This window comes from Macaca fascicularis, chromosome 6, assembly GCF_037993035.2.
Source record: "Macaca fascicularis isolate 582-1 chromosome 6, T2T-MFA8v1.1".
In the NCBI taxonomy this organism is placed as follows: domain Eukaryota; kingdom Metazoa; phylum Chordata; class Mammalia; order Primates; family Cercopithecidae; genus Macaca; species Macaca fascicularis.
The window spans coordinates 184998154-185019184 of record NC_088380.1 but is presented as its reverse complement, the minus strand read 5'-3'; the positions used below and the strand labels follow the sequence as shown (position 1 = coordinate 185019184).

Below are 21031 nucleotides of genomic sequence, written 5' to 3'. Positions count from 1 at the left end.
CACGCCTGTAATCCCAACACTTCAGGAGGCTGAGGCGGGCGGATCACCTGAGGTCGGGAGTTCGAGACCAGCCTGACCAACATGGAGAAACCCCGTCTCTACTAAAAACACGAAATTAGGCGGGCGTGGTGGCTCACACCTGTAATCCCAGCTACTCGGGAGGCTGAGGCAGAAGAATCGCTTGAAACCGGGAGGCAGAGGTTGCGGTGAGCTGAGATCGCACCATTGCCCTCCAGCCTGGGCAACAAGAGCGAAACTCCATCTCAAAAAAAAAAAAAAAAAGAAGGGCCTGCAGTGATGGTGTCTCTGACAGTGCTGGTGCATTGCACTGACGGTGTCTGAGTCTCCAAGGACTGAGGCCTAGGGCAGGCCACAGTATGGGCGGTCCCCCTCAGACTTCTGTGACATGGCCTTGCTAAGCAGAAGAGGCCCGGCCACACACTGGCTAAGGAGGGAGGGATATATCCAGTCCCCTCCTCTGTCTCCCTAAGGAACTGGCAATAAGTGGCAGGCCACATCACTCAGCCAGTTGTCTGAGTCAACAGGGAAGCCAGTAGTAGGAGAAGGAAGAGAAACACAGTGGGGCTGTGATGATGGATGGAGGTCACTGGGTGTCCACACCTCCTCTGGAGTTCCAGCGTAACCTCACCATCTGCATGCTACACTTCACAGTTCCCTCCTCCCTCCATCCAGGAACCTCACTTGATCCCCTCGCCAGCCCTGCGAAGCCCAGGGCTTGTGTGATAGGTGTCGCTATTTCCATTTTACATAGGGAAAAACTGAGGCTCAGAGAGGGTAATCACCTGGCCAAGGATGCACAGCCAGGACATAGTGGCAGGCTTGGGACTGCACCTAGGCTCTTGGGTTTGTCCTCTAATTCGTCCTCCCGAAGCTTGTCTGGCAGAGCATAGAATCTGATAGGCAGCTCCATGAGGCTGGGTGGTTGGCAGGTAGATCCTTGTGGGGGTAGAAGCCATGTGTTCCCCTACTTCCCCAGTCTTCTGAGGGCGTGTCTCCTGCTCCTTTGGGCAGGATGGGGCATTTTTGGCTCACTGCTGCCCCCTTGCGGTCTCATACCTTGTATCCTAATGCCTGTAAACTTGTCAGCTGCAAGCTTCAACATTTAGAGTCTGCTGAGTCCTCAAAGCTCGCAGGATGAGCACAGAGGCAGTAGAGGAATCAATGATTTATTCGAGGTTCCAGCTGAGACACTGAGGAGCACCCTGCTTCACAGCTGAGCCTCAAGGGCTGGGGGGCCTCAGGCCTCCTGCCAAGAAAGGCAGTAGAGCCTCAAAGTACCCCTTTCTGGAAGAGAGAGAAGTACATTTACTGAGTCCTGCTGTGTCCCATGACAGCTAAACTAACCACAAGGATAACTATCCCTTTTTATAGCTGAATCTGAAGTGGACTTACCCAGGTCTCTCTCCGCCTGGTCCCTAGGAGACCACTAGAAATACATGGGATGCTTTTGGTCATCACAATGATTGCAGGACACCCTGGCATTCAGGGGGCAGGGCCAGGGATAGCAAACACCTAAAATGAAAGGACCAGCCTACCCAATGACAAATCATCTCAACAAGAATGCTGGTGCCAATCCTGCTGAGAAACGCCATGCCCTGGGTTCAAATCCTGGCTCAGCCACTTCCATCCCCTACCCTCTTGGTCTCCAACATTGCCTAGAGGGCCAGGCATGAGATAAAGGACAAATGATTGCTTGCCACGGGGCCAGAGTCAAGGAGTGGGCTTTTCTGAGCAGGAAGAAGGTGAGGCCTCCTGATGCTGTCCTGTGCCATGCTATGAGATACTCCTGGCCCGGGAAATGGCTCAGCCTGGTCTGACCTCCAACTGTATCACCTCTTGACCCAGGAGCAGGTGAGATGTTAGCTGGGCCCAGCTACAGCCTTCTCACCCTCTGCCTTAAAGTAGGAAAAGCCCCTGAGCCAACCTGATTTCTCTGAGCTGCACGGGGCCACAGTTGTGGCTGGAGTTTGAGCTGCAAGACAGGGCTGAAAGGTGGACCCCAATAGGACTCACACACACACACACACACACACACACACACACACACACACACACACAACTTTAAAAGCTGGAACTGCAGGGCATGGAGGCATCATAGGTCTCTCTACTAATGAGGAGGAGCCAATCCACTAAGAAAACAGTGACCACGGTCCCACTCACACACACAGGGTCTGTGAGGCCTTGATCCTCAGAAACGAAGTACAGGCTGGGCATGGTGGCGTGCACCTGTAGTAGCAGGTACTTGGGAGGCTGAGATGGGAGGATCACATGAGCCCAGGGAGGTAGAGATTGCAATACTGCACTCCAGCCTGAACAACAGAGTGAGACCCTGTTTAAAAAAAAAAAAAACAGACCACAAGCAGTTAACCTCTCAGTTAATTTGGGAAGAATGTTTTCCAAAAATCATGTAAAATATTCAATTCAACTTTACAGTTAAAAATAAGAAACTCCGGCCGGGCGCGGTGGCTCAAGCCTGTAATCCCAGCACTTTGGGAGGCCGAGACGGGTGGATCACGAGGTCAGGCGATCGAGACCATCCTGGCTAACACGGTGAAACCCCGTCTCTACTAAAAAAATACAAAAAACTAGCCGGGCGAGGTGGCGGGCGCCTGTAGTCCCAGTTACTCGGGAGGCTGAGGCAGGAGAATGGCGTGAACCCGGGAGGCGGAGCTTGCAGTGAGCTGAGATCCGGCCACTGCACTCCAGCCTGGGCGAAGGGAAGATGAAAAAGTCCTGTTGCATGGATGGTGGTGATGGTTGCACAATGATGTGAATGTACTTTTGCCACTGAATTGTATGGTTAAAATGGTAAATTTTGTTATGTATGTTTTACACAATAAAGAAAAAAGGAACTCCAGACGTTCTTTAATAAATGCCTTAAGTGGCCGGGCGCGGTGGCTCACGCCTGTAATCCCAGCACTTTGGGAGGCCGAGGCAGGCGGATCATCTGAGGTCAGGAGTTCAGTAAAATTTAAAAAATAAATAAATTCCTTAAGCATCTTACAACCGTATTGGGAAGAGAAGAAGAAATCAGCAATGAGGGAGTGAACAGAGGCCTGGGAATCATGAAGATGTGGACAGAAAAGGAGGGGCAATCAGGAGCCTCCCCTGCCCCAGCCCACACCGGCTGCAGTCCCAGGCCCGTGTTCCAGGGTTCTCCAAGGTAGAAAGCTCCAGGGCCCCACCCCAGGAGGGGGCTTCTCTCACATCCCAGCCCCTTGGGACGCTTTTTCTTCACTCCCTGGGCTGGGAGTCAAGAAGTCCTCAGTAGGAGTCCAGCCTCTGCAGCCTTGCTGCGTGTCTGCCAACAAAACCCTTTCCCTTTCTGGGCTTCACGGTCATGCCCATGTACCACAAGGAGGCTTCCCAGCCTCTCTTCTTGCCCAAACACCGCATGATTCTCTTAGCGTTGATATAGCTCGTCCAGTTCACCCTGCCTGGATTCTAGAAGGAACCATGGTGCCCCGAAGATCAAGCCCACGGTGATCTCCTCGGTCAGCCCCAGAAGGGACCCTGGGCTCTCCTTCTGCCCTTCCTGCTGCCCCCTCACGGGGCTGGGAGAACCTAGGACCTGCTTCTCCCACCCTGAGGCCCCTACTGTGTACCCGGCCCCGGGTAAGCTACCAGTCACATACTCGCACTTAGGCCTCACAGCTGATCCCATTTTATGCACAAGCTGGCTCAAAGACTGAGTCCGGCCCAAGGAGGCGTGCAGTAGCTCCGAGCCCCGCCTAGGCCCCAGGAGCAGGGGCGGGGTCGTCCGGGACCCTTTCCCGGAAGGGAAGCCGCGGGAGGCTGCAGGACGAGGCCTGCGGCCCGTCCCGGAACCAGAGACGGGGCAGCGCTCGAGTTCCTGCGCGGGACTGCCAAGGCACGACCACGGGCCAGAAGGCTGCCAGGCTCAGTGGGCAAGCGAAGAATCAACCACCGCTACACGGGCGCTTGGGGGAGGGGCCCGAGCGCGAACCCGAGCCCCAAATCCCGACCCAGGCAGGGGCGGGGCCTTGGAGGACCAGCCCGTGCGGCAACGTCTCCGCGCGGCGTCTCGACAACCACTGACAGCCACCCGCCATGGCCGCAGACCGGCGCTCGAAGGCCGACACCCTGGCCCTGAGGCAGCGGCTCATCAGGTACGCGGGCGTGCGGCGGGTGGCGCGGGGCTGCGCGGGGTGGCACGCGCACGCACGACGCACGCACGCACGACGCACGCGCCTCCGACTAGGAGGTCGCCGCTCTCCAGCCCGTGCGACCCCGGGCCCGGCCACAGGGGAGTTTCGCAGGGCCGGGAAGGCGGCGGCGCTGGGCCGTCCCGGTGGGTGGTCTCCGGGGGCTCCTCCCGGACAGCGCCGTCTCCAGGCCGCCCCGTTCAGGAGTCGGCCCCGCCGTCACCGCTGTCCAGTCTGTGGCAGCCTCGCTTGGCAGCCTTTACCCCGGAAAAGACCTTCACCCTGGCACCTAGGAGGACCTCACCCAGGGTGGCCCGTCAGCCGCACGCGGGCCTGTCTCCAGAGTGACCTGGGAGGGGGCTGGAAGCGCAGACGAAGGGAGAGTCGGGGGAGTCGGTTCACAGGCAGCATACTTGACCTGCGAGGGGCCCTCGGTGGGAAGGTGGGTGAGGTAGCCTCCCACTGGAGCTTAGGGCTGGCACCCAGCGAGGGGCAGCAGGACCACGTGGCTGGCAAGGAGCGTTTAGGGCTGAGAGCCAGCCACCTAACGTTGGTGCCCTGCCCCATCCCAAGGAGGACACGTAGCCCGGAGCCCCGTGGGCCGGGGCAGCCACCTTTTCTCAGGATCCAGGAGACTGACGTGACCACATGCAGAAATGAGCCAGGAGGCCACTGAGACTTAAAATGCTTTAAGAAACAATTCTAAGTTTCCGCAACTTGGTACCCCATCTGCTTCCTCCTTTACAGCCACCTGTGGAGTGAGGAGACAAGGCAGGGAAGCAGCACCTTGCCCTTCAAGCTTTCGTTTTTTCCCCCAGAAACTGGGAAGGGGTGGGCGGGGGCCTGTGATGAGTGGACTTCACCCTTTCGGTCTTCAGACATGGCTGTCCACTCCTTGCCTGTCCCCACAGCTCTTCCTGCAGACTCTTTTTTCCCGAGGATCCTGTTAAGATTGTCCGGGCCCAAGGGCAGTACATGTACGATGAACAAGGGGCAGAATACATCGACTGCATCAACAATGTGGCTCACGGTCAGTATCATACCTCAGGTTGGCAGGGCAGGAGAGGAGGCCAAGGCTGTGAGCCTGGTCCCAAGATGACCTGAGATTGCCTGAGATTACCGAGAGGTGTGGAGAACCTGGGTTGAGTTGAGGCACTACCAATATGCAGAGGAGGCTCAGCCTTTGCAATATAGCTGTGGAATTCTGCAGTCTGGAGCTGTGCTAAACCAGGCAGGAGTCAGCAATCTAGGTCTGTGGGTCTAGTTCCACTTGGGACTGATGATGAGCTCACAGAGTGGCAGATGGCCCAGCTGTGACCGGCAGCGTAGCACAGTGCTGGCCAAGTGCTGGGGTCAAGGTGGCGCTTCAGCCTCACTGGCCATCTCAGGTGCTGGGCAAGGGAGCTGAAGCAGGAATTCAGTCCTCCTGATAAGGCTGCCAGAGCTGACGGAAAGAAAGGGAGTCTGAGACTCAGCAGGGACATGGAAGATTAATAAAGTCGAGATTTAAAAAAAAAAAAAAAAAGGCAGAGACTCTAGTCTTAGACTGCTTGGGCTCAAATCCCCTACTTACTAACTTTGTGATCTCAGGCAAGTTACTTAATTCTCTGTGCCTCCGTTTGCTTATCTGCAAAAGACATAATGCTACTAGGTAGCCACTTGAAGGTATTAGGAGAATTCAATGTGTTAATGTATGTAGCTTGCTCTGAATGTGCCTGGCACATAGTGAGCTCTCAGTACATACTCACTGTTACTATCCTTGGCCTTTGGCAGTCAAGATTACCACCAGCCCCCTTGGCTTGAAGTGAAAAAGTTGACAGTCACTCCCTACCCCACCTTTGTCATGCAAGCCTCAAAAGGCCTTACAGCCTGGGCAACATAATGAGACCTTGTCTCTACAAAAAAACTTAAAAATTAGCTAGGCATGGTGACTGGTGTCTTAGTCCCACCTACTCAGGAGGTTGAGGTGGGAGGATCACTTGAGCCCAGGAGTTTGAGGCTGCAGTGAATGCCATGATCACACCACTACACTCCAGCCTGGGTGACAGCGTAAGGTCCTATCTCAAAACAAAAAAAAAAGGCCTCCTTAAAGACATGGGCTTTCTAGGCCAGGCGCAGTGGCTCGCGCCTGTAATCCCAGCACTTTGGGAGGCCAAGGCGGGCTTGCTGACCTCGAGGTCAGGAGTTGGAGACCATCCTGGCTAACACAGTGAAACCCCATCTCTACTAAAAGTACAAAAAATTAGCCAGGCGTGGTGGCGGGCGCCTGTAGTCCCAGCTACTCGGGAGGCTGAGGCAGGAGAATGGCATGAACCCAGGAGGTGGAGCTTGCAGTGAGCTGAGATCACACCACTGCACTCCAGCCTGGGCGACAGAGCGAGACTCTCAAAAAAAAAAAAAAAAAAAGACATGGGCTTTCTAGACAGGGTTCTTCTGCTGAAGAACATTTCCTTCTGCCAGAATCTCAGGAACTCCTGGATCTGCCTTTCCAGAACTAGCTTCTCTCTCCCTGCTCTGCCTTCAGACTCCCCTCTTTCTACCTCTCTCACTAGAACTGCGTCTCTTCTGGCTGGGTTTATAGCTTGGGGCTGGGGGAGGCTCAGTGGGACTGGCTGAGCGGAGCCAGCTGTGTGATGGAGGTGGCCTTCTTCCAGTCGGGCACTGCCACCCTGTCGTGGTCCGAGCAGCACATGAACAGAACCAGGTGCTCAACACCAACAGCCGGTACCTGCACGACAACATTGTGGACTATGCGCAGAGGCTGTCGGAGACCCTGCCAGAGCCGCTCTGTGTGTTCTATTTCCTGAATTCCGGGTAAGTGACTGTGGCCAGCCCCCGGGAAGAGGGTGAGATGATAACAAAGAGAGTTGCTCACATGGGCCCGGTGTAGTGTAGCCGACCGAATGTGGACTCAGGGAGAGGCAGCCCCCATTGCACCAGGCTCCTGAGATTCCCAGCTCTAGGCCCTGATGCTTTTTCTGTTGGATCCAGTTTCCTTGTCTCTTACTGAAGGATGTTATTACTTCCTTTCTAGGATCATTGCTGGGGCTTAGTGAGGTAATACATTTCTTTATTTCTGCCTTATGGATACAGCCAAAATCCCTGTCTGTGGGTTGCTCAGTAAGGAACAAAAACACCAAGTGATTCTTCAAAGAAATACAGAATTCCAAGGAGGGCTCTGGAGGAAGCGTACAGGGTATCATGAGGCCTAGAAAGAGTGAGGGGACCTGACCTATTCTGGGGGTACAGGGAAACCTTCCCTGAGGAAGGGATGTTAACCTAAGAGCTGACTGGGAGATAACTAGAAGAGGAGGAAGGAAGGGTGCTGCCACTGCATCAGAAGTCTCATCAAGGCCGGGCGCGATGGCTCATGCCTGTAATCCCAGCACTTCGTGAGATCGAGGTGGGCAGATCACCTGAGGTCAGGAGTTTGAGATCAGCCTGGCCAATGTGGTGAAACCCCATCTCTACTAAAAATACACAGAAATTAGCTGGACGTGGTGATGGGTGCCTGTAATCCCAGCTACTCAGGAGGCTAAGGCAGGAGAATCGCTTAAATCTGGGAGGCGGAGCTTGCAGTGAGCCAAAATTGTGCCACTGCACTCCAGCCTGGGAGACAGAGTGAGGCTGTATCTCAAAAAAAAAAAAAAAAAAAAAAAAATTAGTCTCGGCAAAACTCTTGTCAAAGTTGGTCACCACACACAACTGCCCATGCAAAGGCCCTGAAGCAGGAAAGGGTATGGTACCCAGCACACTTGAGGAACCGAAAGAAGTCCACTAAGGGAAAGCAGAGGCTGTGAGCTGTTGGGAGGGAAGCAGGGCCCGTCACCTAGGGCCTTCTCCGCCAAGTGACTGTCTTTATCCTAAGAGCATTGGGAAGCCATCGGAGGCTTTAATCAGGAAATGATGTCTTACAGGGAACAGAGCGCAAGAGTGGACACTGTTAGGTGCCAGTTCAGTGGCCAGGTGAAAGGTTATGGTAGCTCACACTAGGATCAGCAGTGGAGACAAACAGGCAGGTGATTACAGCGTATCTGGGAGAGAACATTCCAGCGAATCGTAGGTGGTGGCGTTGAATTATAGTAATGATTATTGTTGCCATTCACATAGTACAGTCATCTCTGCCCCCCAGATAATTTCTAGGAAGTGGAATTCACCATCTTCATTTTGCAGATGGGGTAATAGCAATTCAAAGAAAGGAACTTGAGCCCAGACATTTCCCATGTCAAGAGCTGGAGCCTCTGGAAACAGCAGGGAGCTGGTGCTTCCTCAGTGGTGGTGGAGGAGGGGCATTCTTTTTTTTTTTTTTTTTTTTTTTTTTTTTTATTTTTTTTTTTTTTTGAGACAGAGTCTTGCTCTGTCGCCCAGGCTGGGGTGCAGTGGCCGGATCTCAGCTCACTGCAAGCTCCGCCTCCCGGGTTTAGACCATTCTCCTGCCTCAGCCTCCCGAGTAGCTGGGACTACAGGCGCCCGCCACCTCGCCCGGCTAGTTTTTTGTATTTTTTTTTTTAGTAGAGACGGGGTTTCACCGTGTTAGCCAGGATGGTCTCGATCTCCTGACCTCGTGATCCACCCGTCTCGGCCTCCCAAAGTGCTGGGATTACAGGCTTGAGCCACCGCGCCCGGCCAGGAGGGGCATTCTTATGCCACCAGCTTTATTCTGTGTGGATTCCAGTGACTTCCATGTTGCCAAATCCAAAGCAGTCTCTTTGCTGTGTCGTCTTACTCTGTCCCGGCAGTAACGGACAGTTACCGCTCTCCAGAAGTGCTGTCTCCTCTTGCTTCCGGGGCGCTGTGCTCTCCTGTTTTCTGCCAGTTTCTCTAGCCACTCCTTCCCTGTCTTCTTTGCTGATTCCTCCTCTGTTCCTTGGGGCTGGTCTTGGGCCACTTTTCTCTGAGCCCGCTCCTCAGGTGATCTCTTCCATTCTCTTGGTATTAAATAGCATCCATGTGCTGGTGACTCGCAAATTTTTTTGAGCCCAGACATTTGCATATGTTCCAACTTGAGGTTCTAACTGCGCCTGTGACATCTGACAAACATCTCCAGCTTCATGTGTCCACAAGGCAAGAAAGGGTTGATTGGACCGTGGTACTGTTCTCCCTAACCTGCCCAAGAAGACTGTCCCCACTCACCCTGCTCATCTTGCCTTGTAAAGGGCATCACCACCTATATCTGCTCAAGGCAGAAACCACATGCTCCCCAGTCCTGCATCAATCCTGCCTCCTCCATCTCCATGATGCCTCTTAACTCCCTCTACCTCTCCATCTCCATGGCCACCACCTGCTCTCACCTGGCATCCTCTTCCTTGGTCTTCTCACTTCCACTTTTATTCTTGTCGACTCCATTAGACACAGCCAGAGGCCACCTCTTAAAATGGGAGCTGACTCATGTTCCTTTTCTCATTAAAACTCTTCAGTGGCTTCACATGGCACTGAGAAGAAAACTCAGGCTCCTTCCCAGCCCTGTGCACCTGGCCCCTGCATGTCTCCCCGCTTCCTCTCCTACCCTGCCCTCCTTAGGCGCTGGCCTCCATCATCTTCTCCTGGTTCCCTGAGCATACTGAGCTCTTTTCCTTCACAAGGCCTTGGTGCGTGCTGCTCCATCTGTCTGGAAACTTCTCCCTCAGGACTCAGTACACGAGTTACCTCCCCATAGACGCTTCCACTGACCCTCTCTGTTGGTCTACTCTGGCTGCCATAAGAAAATAACAGAGACTGAGTGGCTTAAACAAGAGACATTTATTTTCTCACAGTCCTGGAGGCTGGAAGTCTTAAGATCAAGGTGTTGGCAGGGTTGGTTTCTTCTAAGGCCTCTCTCCTTGGCTTGGAGATGGCCCTGGTTGGTCTTCCGTGTGTAAGTGTCCCTGGTGTCTCTTTGTCCAGATTTCCTCTTATAAGAACACTAGTTAGATTGGATTAGGGGCCCCCTGACAGCCTCATTTTAACGGAATCACCTCTCTTATCTTCATATCCATTCACATACGGGCCATTCTGAGCTACTGGGGATTAGAGGTTCAACACATAAATTGGGGGTGGGGGGTGGCAGCTCAGCCCGTAAACATGCTCCCTCTGGCTTTCTCCCAGAGCATCCGTCATAGCACTTAGAAAAAGGATCACTTTTTCTTTTTTGGCTTTTGTGGTGGTATATGTATGTGTACACACACATATATATAAATACACAGACACACATATATACATACACACACATTTTTATTCACAGTTCCTGGCTCATAACTCCCACAGCCCTTGTTACACTCTTTTGTTACAACATTGGATGTCAGGCCTCAGGAGACAATCACTCTAACCTTCTCCTGCCTTCCTTTCACCTGCCCAAGGCGGGACTCTAATCTTCCCCACCTTTCTGATGGTGGGTCATAAAACTCTCATTCCAGAGAGGGTCCTACCCCATGTCCTGGGAGAAGGAATGCTGCTGTCATGAAGCTTCCATAAAAACTAAGGGGACTAGATTCAGAGAGCTTCCAGATAGCTGAACATACACAGGTTCCTGAAGGGTGGTGCGCCCAGGGTGGGCACGGGAAGCTCCATGCCCTTCCTTCGTATCTCCCCCTATGCATCTCTTCATCTGTATCTTTTATAATATCCTTTATAACAAACCAGTAAATGTATTTCCCTCAGTTTTGTGAGCCACTGCAGCAAATTAATTGAACCTACAGAGGGAATTGTGGGAACCTCAACTTGAAGCCAGTTGGTCAGAAGTTCCAAAGGGGGGCTGGGTGCGGTGGCTCCCGCCCGTAATCCCAGCACTTTGGGAAGCCGAGGCAGGAGAATTAGGAGTGTGAGACCAGCCTAGCCAACATGGTGAAACCCCATCTCTACTAAAAATACAAAAAGTCAACTGGGCATAGTGGTGGGCGCCTGTAATCCCAGCTACTCAGGAGGCTGAGGCAGGAGAATCCCATGAGCCTGGGAGGCAGAGGCTGCAATGAGCCAACATCAGCCGCTGCACTCTAGCCCGGGCAACAGAGTGAGACTCTGTCTCAAAAAAAAAATTTCCAAAGGTGGCCACCACGGTGGCTCATGCCTATAATTCCAGTACTTTGAGGTTGAGGTGGGAGGAATGCTTGAGCCCCCAGTCTGGGCAATATAGTGAGACCCCATCTCTACAAAAAAAGAAAATTAGTTCCAGAGGCCGACTTGCTACTGGTGCCCAGGGGGCTGTGGGGCAGTCTTGGGCACTGAGCCCTCATGCTGTGGGATCTGATGCTGCCTCCACGTAGAGAGTGTTGGAATTGAACTGGAGGACACCCAGCTGGTGTTGCTGCAATCCGATTGCTTGCCTGCTGGCAGGAAGAAATCCTTACATATTTTTTGGAGTCACAGAAGTCTTCTGTGTTGATTGTCGTAGTGTGAAAGCAGAGGAAAAACAATGGTTTGAGTTTTTTCCAAACAAGTTTCATGACACATACGAGAATGTAAATTCCAGGAGAGCCAAGAGGAGAGCCAAGGCCGTGTGTGTTTTACCTTTTTTTTTTTTTTGAGGCAGAGTCTCACTGTCTCCCAGGCTGGAGTGCAGTGGCGTGATCTCAGCTCACTGCAAGCTCTGCCTCCCAGGTTCATGCCATTCTCCTGCCTCAGCCTCCTGAGTAGCTGGGACTACAGGCGCCCGCCACCATGTCACATTAGTTTTTTGTATTTTTAGCAGAGACGGGGTTTCACCATGTTAGCCAGGATGGTCTCGATCTCCTGACCTCGTGATCCGCCCACCTCGGCCTCCCAAAGTGCTGGGATTATAGGCATGAGCCACCGCCCCTGGCCTGTTTTACCTACTCTTTTTGCCCCCAGCTTCTAGTACATAGGAGGCATTTGATGTATACCAAACAAATAAGCAAGTGACTGACTAGTTGATGTCCTGAGAATCTTCTTGCTGCTAGAAGGGTCCTCTTGCCCTCAGCATTTCTCTCTGGGAAGCTCTTGGACCACTGTCTCAGTCATGCCCACCTTTTCGGTCATAGGTCAGAAGCCAATGACCTGGCCCTGAGGCTGGCTCGCCACTACACGGGACACCAGGACGTGGTGGTATTAGACCAGTAAGTGCAACTCACAGCCCTACCATTTCCAGAAGCCTGGCGCACAGGCTGCTTGGGGATCTGTGCGACTCACTCCGGGTGCCTTAGGCAGGGAGGATAAGGGGCCTGGGCTACTGAAGACAAGCGTGGCAGGCAGAGGACCAGGCCTGAGACCCCCCGGAGGCTCTGTCACCCTGGGCCACCATTCTGGGAAGGCAGCTCTGGGGAGCAGAGTGCGCTTTGTAAGGGAGTCAAAGGTGGTCCCACAACATTTTGCATGTTCAAACTGCCACAGCAGTAGCTCCCATGAATTGAGTGTGTGATGTGCACAAAGCTGAGGCTGACAGTATCAACACATTTAAGATTCATTATAAACCAGAAAGAGGAACTCCCACCCCATTTCACAGCAGAGAAAACAACCCCAAGAGGTTAAATGATGAGCTGCTGTCACATAGCCAGTCAGCAGTCTTGCAAGAAGTGTTGCTGACTCCAAAGCCCGTGCTCTTTCCCAAGTTCCCAAGAACCTGGGGGCTCTGTCAGGAAAGTTGGCCTCCCCTGTGTGTCTTCAAGGGTGGGGAGACCATGGTCAGACTGGGCCAGGGAGTAGGAGCTGCCCGGACCCGAGCCTACCCTCCCTTCTCCTCCCCAGTGCGTATCACGGCCACCTGAGCTCCCTGATTGACATCAGTCCCTACAAGTTCCGCAACCTGGATGGCCAGAAGGAGTGGGTCCACGTGGTATGCACTGCCCAACTCAACAACAGGTCGGTGCCTGTCCCCAAGCCCAGATAACGTGGCGCTGTCACTCCCCACAGGCACCTCTCCCAGACACCTACCGGGGCCCCTACCGGGAGGACCACCCCAACCCAGCCGTGGCCTATGCCAACGAGGTGAAACGTGTGGTCAGCAGTGCACAGGAGAAGGGCAGGAAGGTAACTATGTCCGCGCCTGTCCAATCCAGCAAACAGTTAATGTCACCTCCATTGTTGTCACCACCACTGTGCTAGATGCTGGGAACCCAGAGAGAAAACCAAACGAGGCCCTGCCCTCCAGGAATCTGGGGTAGGGGCAGTTCGGGCTCAGCAGAGGGTCTGAGTGCACTAGCATGGGCATGATAGGCAGCCAGAGCCTGAGCAGGCCTTGGGGAATGTCAAGGGGGGTCCTTGGAGGAGGTGCTCCCTGACACAGTAGGGGTCAGCCACTCCAGATGGGGTGGGGAGTAGCAGAGGAAGGGCATCCCGACGGGTGGCTGAGGAACCGTGTGAATGTGTGGCCAGGAGCTGAGCCTGGAGAGGCAGGCAGGGTCCACATGCCAGAGGGCACCAGAACTAGGCTGAGCAGCTGCAGTTCTGCCCTGGAGGCCCCCGGGAACCACCAGAGTCTTAAGCGGGAGAGCGCTAAGCTCTGGGGCTGGCGCTGCTCTCCGACTCCAGGGCTATGTGGGGGATAGATCTGAATGGGGTAGCTTGAGGTCAGGTGACCACGAAGTGGCCAGTAGACCCCAAGTGAGCTGTGGGGAGGCCTGACAGGGGCAGTAGAGTGGAGATGGAGTGGAGGTGCAGACGTCGGAGAGAGAGGTGTGTTACCCACGGTGATAACAGAGGGAAGACTGTTGGCGACAGGTGAGGGCTCTCTGAAGGCTTCACTGAAGGAGCGACAGAGCCAGACACAGGAGGTACGACAAAGAAAGGCAGCCTGTGGGGCCGGAAAGGTTATCTGAACCCGACCAGGGAAGCCTTGCCTATGCGTTTCAGGTGCTCCACGACCACTTCTATAAAACCTAAAAACGGAGATTGCTCTGATTGCAACGGGTGTGGGGGACTAGTGTCCCATCCCATTGCCCTGCCCTCCCACCTGTAAGGCAGAATACAGTTGGGAAATCATTGCCATATGCAGAAGGGGTCACTGAGGGGTTTTAAACAACAGTGACATGCTCAGCTCTCTGGGTTGAGGCATCATCACCCTGGTGGCCATGTGGAGGATGGACTGGAAGAGTCATTCAGTTAGAAGGCCTCTGCAGGAGTCCAAGGAAGAAACGGGCAGATCTGCAGGAGGCAGGCATGTCCAGGCAGAGAGCAAGGAGTAGGTTTAGCGAGGGGGCTGAGGTAGAATCCTTGGGCGTGCTGACTGATGGGTTGAGGGAGGGGGCGTGGATCAAGAATGGGGGACAGGGAAGGAACAGGCTTATGGGGGAAAACTCAGTGCATTTAGTTTGGAGCATGCCAAGTACTAGGGGCCTGGAGGCATCCGGGTGGTAAGAGTTGGCCGGAGGCCTGAGAGAAAACTGAGTCGCAAACCTTCAGATGTAACATGGAGCCCAAAGTAGGGGTGCAGCAATGATGGTGACTTGTCTTGCTCGGACTAAGCTAGCACTAGCAGGGCAGGCTAAGCTGGTCATTGCGCACGTCCATGGTCGTGTCCCCAATGTCCATCTCTTCACAGATTGCAGCCTTCTTCGCTGAGTCTCTGCCCAGTGTGGGAGGGCAGATCATTCCCCCTGCTGGCTACTTCTCCCAAGTGGCAGAGTGAGTAGGTGGGCAGGGTCTGCCCTAGGGAGGGCAGGGCTCTATGGGGTTTTCCAACGTCCGGTCCAAATCCCAACCTCAGCCTGGCCTGACTGCCAGAATTTTGAGGCAAAGCCCTTAAAGAAATAATGGCCCAAAGAAGGCCAGCCATTGCCCAAGGCCCCCACCTTACTGCTGGCAGAGCCAGGATGCAAAGCCCCGAGACCTCCTGACTCCTGATCTTATCCCTCCCAACCACAGCCCCCATGTCAGTCATCTGTCCTCTGCCACAGGCACATCCACAAGGCCGGAGGGGTCTTTGTTGCCGATGAGATCCAGGTTGGCTTTGGCCGAGTAGGCAAGCACTTCTGGGCCTTCCAGCTCCAGGGAAAAGACTTTGTCCCTGACATCGTCACCATGGGCAAGTCCATTGGCAATGGCCACCCTGTTGCCTGTGTGGCCACAACCCAGCCTGTGGCGAGGGCATTTGAAGCCACCGGCGTTGAGTACTTCAACACGGTGAGTGACGGCTCTAAGTCAAGGGAGCAACATTGGTTCTGATAGGCCCCCAGTGATCAGCCTGTCCTTAGTCAGCAAAGGCTACAGGGCTAGCGCTGTGCCCAGCACACACTTCCAAGACGCTATCCTTAAGGAGATTATAGCCAGGTCAGGTAAGAAAACATAAAACATCTTTTAAAATTAGTGTCAATCCAAAAGCTGTCACAAGGGACCTTGTCTTATAAAATATATATAAAACTACGAGTCCCTGTCTTCCTTCCAACAGATGCCACCCATTCTGTGCCAGGCCCTGTGTCAGGTGCTGGAACTTGAGCTGGTTAAGAGGCGTGAGGAGTGTGGTCTACTTGGGTAACACATGATCTAGGAGCAGAGTTCACACTGCAGTGGCTCCCTGTCTTTGGGGTACAGAGTCAAGAGCTTCCCCTGAGTGAAGCTGACACAGCATATTCAATGGCCCTGAGGCAGCAGTTACAGAGCAGGTGAGAGGACCATGGCAGGCAGCAGCAGACCCACAGGAAAGAGCCAGGGAGTCTGCACTGATCCTGAAGACTGAGGACAACAGGAGGGTTTTAATCCTGGAGAGAGCACCCTTTGGAAAGATCTCTGGTGCTCAGTGTGGAGAAAGAACTGGAGGAAGGGAGCTGGTCCAGGGAGGAGAGGAGGAGGCCCAGAGGAGGAAGGGCAGGGACAGAGGGTTGAGAATTACACTAAGTTCCTCAAAAAAAGCCAGTTTCAATTGGGGACTGAAACATGTCAGGATTTGGCAAGATAGATAAGGCAGGATAAGGTCCTTAGGGGTGAGGGAAGTGACACTTCGGTGCATTCAGGCAAAACCATCACTCTGTGTCCACGTGACACAGAGCCTCGGAAGCTCAGTCAGCGAAAGACAGGCTCACAGACAAATGGTCATGACAGTGTGGATGACAGTGGAAGTAGTGTGTTCACGGTGCTGTGACAGCACAAAGGACATCCCGGGCAAGAGGTGAGTGAAGAGCTGTGGGACAAGCAGTGCAGGCTTCATACAGAAGGCAAGACCAGATCTGAGTCTGGCTGAGCAGGAAATCAAGTAGATTGTGTAAGGGGAACAACAAAGGCCCAGTGGAGCAGCATCCCAACTTTTGTTTATTTCTTTGTTTTACTTGACCCTCAAGTGTACATCATTAGATAGAATCCTTGGTTCGTGGAAGACTCTCAACATCTGTCTGTGCATAGCCCTCTTTTAGTTATTCAGTTAACCTTTATTAATGTTCTAAGCACCTGAGAAGCCAGCATCCCTAATAAAGCTAGGACCTTGATAATATCCTGCATCTCTCCAGATGTTTCCCCCAATTCCCTCTCATTGCCTCCTCCACCCATCACTCCAAATAACCATGGTAACCATCACTCTCAATCCCATATTATTTAGTTGTTTTTTGACTTTATATGAAGTCTATCATGCTGTATATACTCTTTGGGGATTTTTTTTTTTCTGCTAACATCACTAAGAATCCTTCCTATTGCCTGTCACTGAAGTTCATTTGCTTTGACTGCTTTATAATCTTTGTATAAATGTACCACAGTTCAGTCATCCATTACTATTGATGTGCTTTGAGCTTGTTCCATTTTTTTTTTTTTTTTGCAATTATGAAGAGTGCTGCTCTGAACAATTTTCATAAGTCTCTGTTGTACATGTGGCAAGAGTTTTTCTTAGGACTGTACCTGAGGGTGGAATTGCTGGCTCATATGGTATGTGTTCACCCTTAATTTTAAAAGATAATGACATTTGTTTCTAAAGTAGTTCACAAGTTAACACCCCACCAGTAGTGTATATAGTGTATATCTTTTTTTTTTTTTTTTTTTTTTTTTTTTTGAGATGGAGTTTTGCTCTTGTTGCCCAGGCTGGAGTGCTATGGCACAATCTTGGCTCACCACAACCTCTGCCTCCCGGGTTCAAGCAACTCTTCTGCCTCAGCCTCCCTTGTAGCTGGGATTACAGGCATGTACCACCATACCTGGCTAATTTTGTATTTTTGGTAGAGATGGAGTTTCTCCCTGTTGGTCAGGCTGGTCTTGAACTCCTGACCTCAGGTGATCTGCCCACCTCAGCCTCCCAAAGTGCTGGGATTACAAGCGTGAGTCACTGTGCCCAGCATCTTTTTTTTTTTTTTTTTTTTTTTTGAGATGGAGTCTCGCTCTGTGGCCCAGGCTGGAGTGCAGTGCCCGGATCTCAGCTCACTGCAAGCTCCGCCTCCCGGGTTTACACCACTCTCCTGCCTCAGCCTCCCGAGTAGCTGGGACTACAGGCGCCCACCATCTCGCCCGGCTAGTTTTTTGTATTTTTTTTAGTAGAGACAGGGTTTCACCGGGTTAGCCAGGATGGTCTCGATCTCCTGACCTCGTGATCCGCCCGTCTCGGCCTCCCAAAGTGCTGGGATTACAGGCTTGAGCCACCGCGCCCGGCCCTTTTTTTTTTTTTTTTTTTGAGACAGAATCTCACTCTGTCACCCAGGCCAGAGTGCAGTGGTGCAATCTCAGCTAACTGCAGCCTTTACTTCCGGAGCTCAAGTGATCCTCCCACTTCAGCCTCCCCAGTAACTGGGACCACTGGTGTACGCCACCATGCCCAGCTAATTTTTTGTATTTTTGGTACAGGTGGGGTTTCACCATGTTGCCCAGGCTGGTCTCAAACTCCTGAGCTCAAGCAATCAGCCCACATTGGCCTCCCAAAATGCTGGGATTCCAGGCGTGAGCCACTGCACCCGGACTGTATCTACTTCAGTGCCTTTTAATTTTTGCCAGTCAAGTGGAGCGTAAAACAGTAGCTTGTGTGGTCTTGATATGCCATTCCTTGATTTCAGATTACATGAAGTATCTCTTCATGTGTTTATTGACGATTTGTTTCCTCTTCACTGAAATGCCTGTGTCTTTTGCCCATTTCTTGATTTGACTTACTAGTGGTTAATTTGTGCGAGTTTTGTGTCTGTTTGTATATGTGTGTATCTGTGTGTGTATACCAACACATACATATCTATATATTTTTGATGCTAATCACTTGTCAGTTGTGTATTTGTGAATATATTCATCCAGTTTATAACCTATCTTCACTCCCTTTACATATTTATGATAAAGTTTTAAATTTTAACATTGTCAACTCTATCATTTTGTTTTATTTTATAGACAGGGTTTTTCATATATTGTTTAAGATCTCTCTCCCTACTCCAAGTTACAAATATATTCATTTACGTTTCCTCTTAAGTCTTTTAACACTTTGTTTTGACATATAGGTCCTTACTCCATCTGCAGTTCATTTTTGTACATGATGTTAATCAGGAATCCAATTACATCCTCTGTGCATGTGATACCAGTGTTTTCCTTTTTTCAAAAATCTTTCTCTGCTCCCTTTGTTCTCCATTCATCTTACATTCCTCCTCTGTTATGTAACCAAAGTTCACACATGAGAAGATCTGTTTCAGAGCTTTTATACTTTTTTGGTCAGTTTTGATCAGATTACTGTTCATGTACCACATTACTACTAGAGCTTCATAATAGGTTTTACATTCATAATAGCTTCTGGTATCTTGTAGAAAAAGTCCCCTTTCACCTGTGACTATTCCTGTCTCTTTTCTTTTTGATTTAAATTTTAAGGCCGGGCGCGGTGGCTCACGCCTGTAATCCCAGCACTTTGGGAGGCCGAGGCGGGCGGATCACAAGGTCAGGAGATCGAGACCATCCTGGCTAATATGGTGAAACCCTGTCTCTACTAAAAATAGAAAAAAATTAGCCGGGCGCAGTGGCGGGTGCCTGTAGTCCCAGCTACTCGGGAGGCTGAGGCAGGAGAATGGCGTGAACCCGGGAGGCGGAGCTTGCAGTGAGCCGAGATTGCGCCACTGCACTCCAGCCTGGGCGACAGAGCGAGACTCCGTCTCAAAAAAAAGAAAAAAAAAAAAAAAAATTTAAGAGTTACCTTTAAACATTTTATGAAAAACCCTGCTGGGATTCTGATAGGGGAATTGCTTGATCTTTAGATCAGTTTGAGGAGGTTTTTTTTTTTTTTTTTTTAGACGGAGTCTCGCTCTGTCGCCCGGCTCACTGCAACCTCTGCCTCCGGGTTCAAGCGATTCTCCTGCCTCAGCCTCCTGAGTAGCTGGGATTATAGGCATCCGCCACCACGCCTGGCTCGTTTTTCATGCTTTTAGTAGACACGGGGTTTCACTGTCTTAGCCAGGATGGTCTCTATCTCCTGACCTTGTGATCCACCCACCTCGGCCTTCCAGTGTACTGGAATTACAGGCATAAGCCACAGCACCAGGCCAAGGAGAATTGATTTCTTTACAATATTCCTTTTCCTATCCATGAATATGGTATGTTTTATAATTTTCCCTATAAAGATCTTACACATCATTAGATTTAGTCCTAGATATTTGATAGTTTTATCATGAAATGGTGATGTCTTTATATATCTATTGTTTGCAGCTGATGTATAAAATACTTTCTTATACTAATATCTATCCCCTTGCTAAACTCTAGTATTTCTAATAATTTATAGGCAGACTTTTTTTGGTTGTTTTGTCTATGTAAACGATTATATCATCTCCAAATAATGGTAGCTGTCGTACTACACTGGGTGAGAGACTGCTAGGAGATAGTTGAATACAAGCAGTGACAATGCTTGTCTTGTACTTGTCCAGTTTATGGGAATGCTTATTTGTCCATTTAGGATGATGTTCGTTCTAGATTTTTACTATATATATACTTTTTTTTTCTTTTTGAGATGGAGTCTCACTCTGTCACTCAGGCTGGAGTGCAGTGGCATGATCTCGGCTCACTGCAGCCTCCGCCACCCGGGTTCAAGCAATTCTCATGCCACCAATTCCTGAGTAGCTGGGATTACAGGCATGTGCCACCATGCCCAGCTTATTTTGCATTTTTAGTAGAGATGGGGTTTCGCCATGTTGGACAGGCTGGTCTTGAACTCCTGGCCTCCGGTGATCTGCCTGCCTCGGCCTCCCAAAGTGCTGGGATTATACAGGTGTGAGCCATCGCAGCTGGCCTAGATCAGATTTTTACTATATGTTCTCAATCAGGTTAAGAAAATCTCCTACTACTTAACTTACTATGAGATTTTACTATAAAAAGGAATTGAATTTTATCCTGTTCTTTTTATGCATGTATTAAAGCAATATTTCTTCTCTTTTAATTTGTTATCATGGTGAATTATATTTACGGCTTTTCTAATATCTTTGCAGACCTGGGACAAATTGAACTTGGGTATGGAATATTATCATTTTTCTATATTATTGCACTCTGTTTACTTATATTTTATGAATTTGGCCTCTATTTTCAGGAGTAAAATATTGGCTCACATTTTTTTCTTATACCTTGGGTTTTGGTAACTGGGTCCTACTAACCTTGTAGAATGAATTGGGAAATATTTCTTCTTTTTCTTTTACATAAAATTGGGATGATCTGTCCTTTGAAGGTAAAAACTCATCTATAAAGCCATCATCTGGGCCTTGTGTTTTGTGGGAAGATATTTAACTGCTGCTTTAATTTCTTTAAAAGTTATGTTTTAGGCCGGGCGCGGTGGCTCACACCTGTAATCCCAGCACTTTGGGAGGCCGAGACGGGCGGATCACGAGGTCAGGAGATCGAGACCATCCTGGCTAACATGGTGAAACCCCGTCTCTACTAAAAAATACAAAAAACTAGCCGGGCGAGGTGGCGGGCGCCTGTAGTCCCAGCTACTCGGGAGGCTGAGGCAGGAGAATGGCGTGAACCCGGGAGGCGGAGCTTGCAGTGAGCTGAGATCCGGCCAC

The 21031-nt window shown here is 51.1% G+C and overlaps 1 protein-coding gene across 18 annotated transcripts in view; it reads left to right on the top strand.

Moving 5' to 3' along the window:
- Window positions 1–3793: 3793 nt before the first annotated feature.
- PHYKPL (5-phosphohydroxy-L-lysine phospho-lyase) overlaps window positions 3794–21031 on the top strand; it is a 26811-nt gene continuing 9573 nt past the window's right edge. For 10 of the 18 annotated variants that reach the window (XR_012414455.1, XR_006698973.3, XR_012414457.1 and 7 more), the window contains exons 1-8: window positions 3794–4151; window positions 5099–5217; window positions 6842–7001; window positions 12161–12235; window positions 12864–12951; window positions 13029–13145; window positions 14656–14738; window positions 15011–15236. Coding sequence is in view for 7 of the 18 variants with exons in the window: in XM_015452341.3 (XP_015307827.3) it covers window positions 4093–4151; window positions 5099–5217; window positions 6842–7001; window positions 12161–12235; window positions 12864–12951; window positions 13029–13145; window positions 14656–14738; window positions 15011–15236 (927 nt within the window). In the remaining 11 variants the exon portion in view is untranslated. Of the gene's footprint in view, window positions 4152–4237; window positions 4630–5098; window positions 5218–6841; window positions 7002–12160; window positions 12236–12863; window positions 12952–13028; window positions 13146–14655; window positions 14747–15010; window positions 15237–21031 lie in introns of those variants that run through there. The other 8 variants (XR_012414461.1, XR_012414462.1, XR_012414464.1 and 5 more) reach the window with 2 other exon arrangements.